The 9,135-nt window shown below is 39.9% G+C and overlaps 1 protein-coding gene across 1 annotated transcript; it reads left to right on the forward strand.

Moving 5' to 3' along the window:
* The first annotated feature begins 5,609 nt into the window (after positions 1-5,609).
* Positions 5,610-7,328, forward strand: LOC128643697 (short-chain dehydrogenase/reductase 3-like). Its single transcript, XM_053696526.1, is given in 1 exon segment — positions 5,610-7,328. A coding segment is annotated over 1 exon segment (909 nt). The 5' UTR covers positions 5,610-5,770; the 3' UTR covers positions 6,680-7,328.
* Positions 7,329-9,135: the final 1,807 nt, after the last annotated feature.

Below are 9,135 nucleotides of genomic sequence, written 5' to 3' on the forward strand. Positions count from 1 at the left end.
GTCTAGGGTGATTACATATTCCTGTGCACCCTTTTTTTGTTTTCAGTTTGTTTGGATTTGAAAGCTTGCATTGTGTGGCTGTTTTAGGGTCTCAGGTATTGGAGAGGACCTTGACGTGGTACCTGAGCTTGTCCCATTTGGCCAGATGCGGTGACTAACCTTTCCATTTTTGCTTTTAAATCTTAGCTGAGAGCTTGTAAGTGAGTGCTGGGTTTTCTCTGTGTGTTGTATTAATTTGTTTTGTAATTTTCCCTATGGTTCTTGCACCCAGACCTGTCTGGGGTTAACTGCTTGTGGCTCTGGGGACAGCACAGCTTCCTGTGAGTGCCAGTGGCACCCAGGGCTGAGCATGTTGCAGGGTCATAGGATGTGTACCTGGTCCGGTATGAGAGTGCAGTTCCCTTCCGTGTTTTGTATATGTCTAGGGTGATTACATATTCCTGTGCACCCTTTTTTTGTTTTCATTTTGTTTGGATTTGAAAGCTTGCATTGTGTGGCTGTTTTAGGGTCTCAGGTATTGGAGAGGACCTTGACGTGGTACCTGAGCTTTTCCCATTTGGCCAGATGCGGTGACTAACCTTTCCATTTTTGCTTTTAAATCTTAGCTGAGAGCTTGTAAGTGAGTGCTGGGTTTTCTCTGTGTGTTGTATTAATTTGTTTTGTAATTTTCCCTATGGTTCTTGCACCCAGACCTGTCTGGGGTTAACTGCTTGTGGCTCTGGGGACAGCACAGCTTCCTGTGAGTGCCAGTGGCACCCAGGGCTGAGCATGTTGCAGGGTCATAGGATGTGTACCCGGTCCGGTATGAGAGTGCAGTTCCCTTCCGTGTTTTGTATATGTCTAGGGTGGTTACATATTCCTGTGCACCCTTTTTTTGTTTTCAGTTTGTTTGGATTTGAAAGCTTGCATTGTGTGGCTGTTTTAGGGTCTCAGGTATTGGAGAGGACCTTGACGTGGTACCTGAGCTTGTCCCATTTGGCCAGATGCGGTGACTAACCTTTCCATTTTTGCTTTTAAATCTTAGCTGAGAGCTTGTAAGTGAGTGCTGGGTTTTCTCTGTGTGTTGTATTAATTTGTTTTGTAATTTTCCCTATGGTTCTTGCACCCAGACCTGTCTGGGCTTAACTGCTTGTGGCTCTGGGGACAGCACAGCTTCCTGTGAGTGCCAGTGGCACCCAGGGCTGAGCATGTTGCAGGGTCATAGGATGTGTACCCGGTCCGGTATGAGAGTGCAGTTCCCTTCCGTGTTTTGTATATGTCTAGGGTGATTACATATTCCTGTGCACCCTTTTTTTGTTTTCAGTTTGTTTGGATTTGAAAGCTTGCATTGTGTGGCTGTTTTAGGGTCTCAGGTATTGGAGAGGACCTTGACGTGGTACCTGAGCTTGTCCCATTTGGCCAGATGCGGTGACTAACCTTTCCATTTTTGCTTTTAAATCTTAGCTGAGAGCTTGTAAGTGAGTGCTGGGTTTTCTCTGTGTGTTGTATTAATTTGTTTTGTAATTTTCCCTATGGTTCTTGCACCCAGACCTGTCTGGGGTTAACTGCTTGTGGCTCTGGGGACAGCACAGCTTCCTGTTAGTGCCAGTGGCACCCAGGGCTGAGCATGTTGCAGGGTCATTGGATGTGTACCCGGTCCGGTATGAGAGTGCAGTTCCCTTCCGTGTTTTGTATATGTCTAGGGTGGTTACATATTCCTGTGCACCCTTTTTTTGTTTTCAGTTTGTTTGGATTTGAAAGCTTGCATTGTGTGGCTGTTTTAGGGTCTCAGGTATTGGAGAGGACCTTGACGTGGTACCTGAGCTTGTCCCATTTGGCCAGATGCGGTGACTAACCTTTCCATTTTTGCTTTTAAATCTTAGCTGAGAGCTTGTAAGTGAGTGCTGGGTTTTCTCTGTGTGTTGTATTAATTTGTTTTGTAATTTTCCCTATGGTTCTTGCACCCAGACCTGTCTGGGCTTAACTGCTTGTGGCTCTGGGGACAGCACAGCTTCCTGTGAGTGCCAGTGGCACCCAGGGCTGAGCATGTTGCAGGGTCATAGGATGTGTACCCGGTCCGGTATGAGAGTGCAGTTCCCTTCCGTGTTTTGTATATGTCTAGGGTGATTACATATTCCTGTGCACCCTTTTTTTGTTTTCAGTTTGTTTGGATTTGAAAGCTTGCATTGTGTGGCTGTTTTAGGGTCTCAGGTATTGGAGAGGACCTTGACGTGGTACCTGAGCTTGTCCCATTTGGCCAGATGCGGTGACTAACCTTTCCATTTTTGCTTTTAAATCTTAGCTGAGAGCTTGTAAGTGAGTGCTGGGTTTTCTCTGTGTGTTGTATTAATTTGTTTTGTAATTTTCCCTATGGTTCTTGCACCCAGACCTGTCTGGGGTTAACTGCTTGTGGCTCTGGGGACAGCACAGCTTCCTGTTAGTGCCAGTGGCACCCAGGGCTGAGCATGTTGCAGGGTCATTGGATGTGTACCCGGTCCGGTATGAGAGTGCAGTTCCCTTCCGTGTTTTGTATATGTCTAGGGTGATTACATATTCCTGTGCACCCTTTTTTTGTTTTCAGTTTGTTTGGATTTGAAAGCTTGCATTGTGTGGCTGTTTTAGGGTCTCAGGTATTGGAGAGGACCTTGACGTGGTACCTGAGCTTGTCCCATTTGGCCAGATGCGGTGACTAACCTTTCCATTTTTGCTTTTAAATCTTAGCTGAGAGCTTGTAAGTGAGTGCTGGGTTTTCTCTGTGTGTTGTATTAATTTGTTTTGTAATTTTCCCTATGGTTCTTGCACCCAGACCTGTCTGGGCTTAACTGCTTGTGGCTCTGGGGACAGCACAGCTTCCTGTGAGTGCCAGTGGCACCCAGGGCTGAGCATGTTGCAGGGTCATAGGATGTGTACCCGGTCCGGTATGAGAGTGCAGTTCCCTTCCGTGTTTTGTATATGTCTAGGGTGATTACATATTCCTGTGCACCCTTTTTTTGTTTTCAGTTTGTTTGGATTTGAAAGCTTTCATTGTGTGGCTGTTTTAGGGTCTCAGGTATTGGAGAGGACCTTGACGTGGTACCTGAGCTTGTCCCATTTGGCCAGATGCGGTGACTAACCTTTCCATTTTTGCTTTTAAATCTTAGCTGAGAGCTTGTAAGTGAGTGCTGGGTTTTCTCTGTGTGTTGTATTAATTTGTTTTGTAATTTTCCCTATGGTTCTTGCACCCAGACCTGTCTGGGGTTAACTGCTTGTGGCTCTGGGGACAGCACAGCTTCCTGTTAGTGCCAGTGGCACCCAGGGCTGAGCATGTTGCAGGGTCATTGGATGTGTACCCGGTCCGGTATGAGAGTGCAGTTCCCTTCCGTGTTTTGTATATGTCTAGGGTGATTACATATTCCTGTGCACCCTTTTTTTGTTTTCAGTTTGTTTGGATTTGAAAGCTTGCATTGTGTGGCTGTTTTAGGGTCTCAGGTATTGGAGAGGACCTTGACGTGGTACCTGAGCTTGTCCCATTTGGCCAGATGCGGTGACTAACCTTTCCATTTTTGCTTTTAAATCTTAGCTGAGAGCTTGTAAGTGAGTGCTGGGTTTTCTCTGTGTGTTATATATATATATATATATATATATATATATATATATATATATATATATATATATATATATATATATATATATATATATATATATATATATATATATATATATATATACATATATACACACACACATACATACACACTGTATATATAAATAAATCAATGTAAATATTTGCATAGGAAATTAGCGCATCTAGGCAAGATTCCCTGCTTGCTTTTTCCCAGAAATACTTCATATACAATGTTACCAATGCACAAGAGAATTCTGGGTAAGATATGCAAATTCTCAGTTTTTTTGCTTCAAAATACTGTTTTAACACAGCAATCCTTTTAACAGGATTATTGCAGCAAACCAGAAATCACTCACTAGACAGCCTGTTGAGGATTTTAATTTCAGTTTTTTATCTCCCCCCCATAATTTTAATGAATTTTGGTTTAACCTTGAAAGTAGCTTTACCAATTCAACAACCAGAAATCTATCTCCTACTAATGAGTTCCAAAAAGAACAAAACAGGCTGTCTAGCGAGTGATTTCTGGTTCATAATTCCCTCTAGCTTAACTAAGGCCCCAGTTCCAGCTGAAGAAAAACAGCCCCAAAGCATGATGCTGATACCACCATGCTTCACTTTGGGTATGGTGTTCTTTTGGTGATGTGCAGTGTTGTTTTTGCGCCAAACATATCTTTTGAAATTATGGCCAAAAAGTTCAACCTTGGTTTCATCAGACCATAACACCTTTTCCCACACGCTTTTGGGAGATTTCAGATGTGTTTTTGCAAAATTTAGCCTGGCTTGGATGTTTTTCTTCGTAAGAAAAGGATTTAGTCTTGCCACTCTACCCCATAGCCCAGACTTATGAAGAGTATGTGAGATTGTTGTCACATGTACCACACAGCCAGTACTTTCCAGATATTCCTGCAGCTCCTTTAATATTGCTGTAGGCCTCTTGGTAGCCTCCCAGACCAGTTTTGTTCTCGTCTTTTCATCAATTTTGGAGGGGCGTCCAGTTCTTGGTAATGTGTCTGTTGTGCCATATTTTCTCCACTTGATGATGACTGTCTTCACTGTGTTCCATGATATATCTAAAGCCTTGGAAATTCTTTTGTACCCTTCTCCTGACTGATACCTTTTAACAATGAGATCCCTCTGATGCTTTGGAAGCTCTCTGTGGACCATGGCTTTTGCTATGAGATGCGACTAAGAAAATTTCAGGAAAGACCTACTAGAACAGCTGAACTTTATTTGGGGTTAATCAGAGGCACTTTAAAGGATGGCAGGTGTATGCTGACTCCTAGTTAACATGATTTTGAATGTGATTGCTTAATTCTGAACACAACTACATCCCCAGTTATAAGACCACATTATTTTAGTTTTTTTTTGTTTTCTTCCCTCCACCTAAAAGATTTCAGTTTGTTTTTCAATTGAGTTGTACAGTTTATAGGTCACATTAAAGGTGGAAAATGTCCTGAAATTATTTATCTTTGTCTTATTTTTTTACATCACAGAAACCTGACATTTTAACAGGGCTGTGTAGACTTTTTATATCCACTGTGTTACACCCTGACCAAAAAAAATAATATTATGGATAATAAAAAAGGCCTAAAACCTAGGGTTGGTGAGGGGGCAGCAGAAGTTTGAGTGCCTAGAGCAGCATAAAACCTAAACGCCACTGCTGTAATGGTAAGACTTAAACATATAGCAATATTAAAGTATTTCTTATAGGTTGGGGGGAGGGGGAGGCGACCAACTAAAAGCAACAGCCGCTCACAGAGGGGGGAAAACAGTAGTGAAATATCCTTAACACTTTATCCGTCAATCAGGCTTAATGGGGTATAAAAACTCCCCTGCTCCGAGACTGTGAAAGAGGAGAGAAAGAAGCAGCAATCAATTCAGGGGATGAATAGGAGCCAAAGGAAAACTGGATCTTGAATGTGCAGACTCAGGACTTATACAGAGGCACAAGGTTACAAAATGACCATTTCTATGCCACAGTCCATATAGTCCTGACAGCAGCCTCTTCTATAGTTGTAATAGCGCTGGGTTTCAGTTTCTAGACACAGCAGGTTTTTATTTTGCACCTTGTGTATTGGAGTTTATTTGCACTGGGCTGACGATATTTTGTAACAAGAGTGAATGAACTCTGCTCTATATAAGGAACACAGTGCAGTATAAAAGTTAAAGTAGGTTACAGGTATCAGCATGGATTGGAAGTCCCTGTGCGAGTTGCTGCTGCTACCTCTGCAAATGATCTACTATGTGCTCAAAGCCGCCGTGTGTCAGGTCTTGCCCAGCAAGCTGAGAGACTTGAGGGGGGATACCGTCCTTATTACCGGAGGGGGCAGGGGTATCGGAAGAAACCTGGCCAAGGAGTTTGCTTAACAGGGAGCCAAGAAGATTATTTTATGGGGTCGAACAGAGAAATGTCTCAAAGAAACTACTGAAGAAATAAGACAGCTTGGCACAGAATGTTATTATTTCATATGTGATGTTGGTAATCGAGAGGAAGTTTACCAGCAGGCAAAAGCAGTACGAGAAAAGGTTGGTGATGTTACCATTTTGGTTAACAATGCAGCAGTGGTGCATGGGAAAAGCCTAATGGAGAGTGATGACGATGCGCTCTTGAAATCCCAGCACATAAACACACTAGGACAATTTTGGACTACCAAAGCCTTCCTACCACGAATGCTGGAACTACAGAATGGCCACATTGTTTGCATAAACTCAGTTCTTGCTTTATCAGCAATTCCTGGTGCCATTGACTACTGCACTTCCAAATCCTCTTCATTTGCATTTATGGAAAGCTTGACCTTGGGACTCTTGGATTGCCCAGGAGTTAATGCAACAACAGTATTACCATTTCATACCAACACTGACATGTTTCAAGGAATGAGAATCAGGTTTCCAAACCTTTTTCCACCTTTAAAACCAGAAACAGTAGCTAGAAGAACAGTAGAAGCGGTTCAGAAGAACTATGCACTCCTTCTGCTCCCATGGACAATGCATGCACTTGTTGTTATGAAAAGCATACTTCCACAATCAGCACTTGAAGAAATCCACAGATTTTCAGGGTCTTATACATGCATGAATACTTTCAAAGGAAGAACATAAATTTCATGTGGGAAAAAGACAACTGTAAAGAAAGATAAACTATCCCAATAAGGATATGGCTAAACGTCTTCAATTTTATGTCCTGGTTATGTGGCAAATGCCTTTGAAGCATTTATACTACGGTATGGCCTCTGTTTTGGCCCTGTTGCTAAACTATAAGGAATATGGAAGAAGACAAGTGACTATACAGTTTTATGATTTTTATGAAAATGTTAGAGTTTTATCGTTTTAAATCGGCTGGTAGAAAAAGTTAAAATATTTTTTAATAGACTTTTTAGCAGTGGTTTGAACAACTATTTTTTTTATGAATATTATAGTCCTAATCTCCAAGATCAGTGCTATTTAAATCCAGTGTCTTTTTTGTTGTTGAACCATGAATGGTGGATACATTAACATTTTACAATGTAATTTTCTCAGGTTTATTGGTTAAAACCATGAAGTACATTTTTCGAACCCAGAGGCTAATACTAAGTAGGTCTCATTTAAAATATATATATGTGTGTGTGTGTGGTAACCTTCTGAGGTTGAAAGCTCGTTTGGTTTGTGCGTTTGATTTGTTTTTTTGTTTTTTAAATAGCTTGAATTAAAACACAGGTGTAAAATAGAAATTATTCAACAGAATGCCTTAAAGTTTGTGGTGAGACTTTTACTCTGCTTCTGAAATTATCTTTTGAATGCGTAAATGTCCATAGCTGATATTGTAAAAGGTATTTTTCAACCAGATGCAATGTGGAATAATTACCACTTTCTTAACCTTCTGAAAAATTTAAATTAAAATATTTGAAAACTTAAAAAAAAAAAAAAAAAAAAAAAGTATTTCTTATATATGCATCCTGTATATCAGAAATGAACCACTGCAAAATATCTGCATACAAAATTAATGCATGAAAAGCAATTTTGCATACTGAGCATTGCTTTACAAACCAGTGACATACCCATTAAAAACAATTTTGGATATATTTATCTTTCTCCTTTGCCGAGCCCCCCCCCACCCACAAAAAATACAAGTACATTTAGAAAAAAAAAAAAAAATTGTTTTAACTATACTTAAACATTTTCTACAGGAATTCAATTTTGAATTTAGTAGCTCTACAAATAAGAATCAGGCATGGAGTGGGAGCTTCTTCATACATTTTTGGGGCTAAAAAAATATGACTGGAGAATGACGCATTTAGGTCTGGGTGAAAAGAACAAGTGTTCTGTACACTGCCCTCTGGTGCGTGACTTAATAAAATTATAACCACATACTGAGAGAGCATAATTTTTTTATTTTAGTGCTTAATATAAATGTAACCTTGCAAACAAACGGCTAGATTACGAGTTTTGCGTTATGAGTGAAAAAGCAGAGTTATGGCTCTTTTTTACTACTGCTGGTATTGGGTCTTGTAGGTATATCTGTACCGCAACGTAACATATTTTTGGCCGCAACGTAACTACAGCAGCTTTCAAAAAGTCCTTTTTCAATTGGATTTCCACAGCGCCAGTATTACGAGTTTGCCTGTCCGGCCAAAAAGTGAGCGGTACAGCCTATACCGTCAAGATCCGTACCGTTAACTGAAAGTCAGTAGTTATGGGCTTTATGTTACAAAGCTGTAACATAAAACTTATAACTAAAGTGCTAAAAAGTACACTAACATCCATAAACTACCTATTAACCCCTAAACTGAGGCCCTCCCGCATGGCAAACACTAAAATAAAATTATTAACCCCTAAACTGCTGCTCCTGACATCACCGCCACTATAATAAACATATTAACCCCTAAACCACCACACTCCCGCATCGCAAACACTAGTTAATTATTATTAACCCCTAATCTGCTGTACCTAACAGCGCCGCAACCTACATTACTGTTATTAACCCCTAATCTGCTGCCCCCAAAATCGCCGCCACTATACTAAAGTTATTGACCCCTAAACCTAACCCTAACACCCACTAACTTTAACATAAATTTAAATAAATCTAAATAAAAATTACAATACCTAAATGATTCCTATTTAAAACTAAATACTTACCTGTAAAATAAACCCTAAACTAGCTACAATATAACCAATAGTTACATTGTAGCTATCTTAGGTTTTATTTTTATTTCACAACTAAGTTTGTATTTATTTTAACTAGGTAGAAAAGTTAGTAAATAGTTAACTATTTACTAACTACCTAGTTAAATTAAATATAAAGTTACCTGTAAAATAAAACCTAACCTGAGTTAAACTAAAACCTAACCTTACACTAAAATTAAATCAATTACATTAAATACAATTAACTAATTTAAAAAAAATTAAACACTAAATTACACAAAATAAAAAAGAAAAAAATCAAATATTTAAACTAATTGCACCTAATCTAATAGCCCTATCAAAATAAAAAAACCCCACCAAAATAAAAAAAAACCCTAGCCTAAACTAAACTGCCAATAGCCATTAAAAGGGCCTTTTGCGGGGCATTGAAATCAGCT

The sequence above is a fragment of the Bombina bombina genome, unplaced genomic scaffold (genome assembly GCF_027579735.1).
Source record: "Bombina bombina isolate aBomBom1 unplaced genomic scaffold, aBomBom1.pri scaffold_1360, whole genome shotgun sequence".
Classification (NCBI taxonomy): Eukaryota; Metazoa; Chordata; class Amphibia; order Anura; family Bombinatoridae; genus Bombina; species Bombina bombina.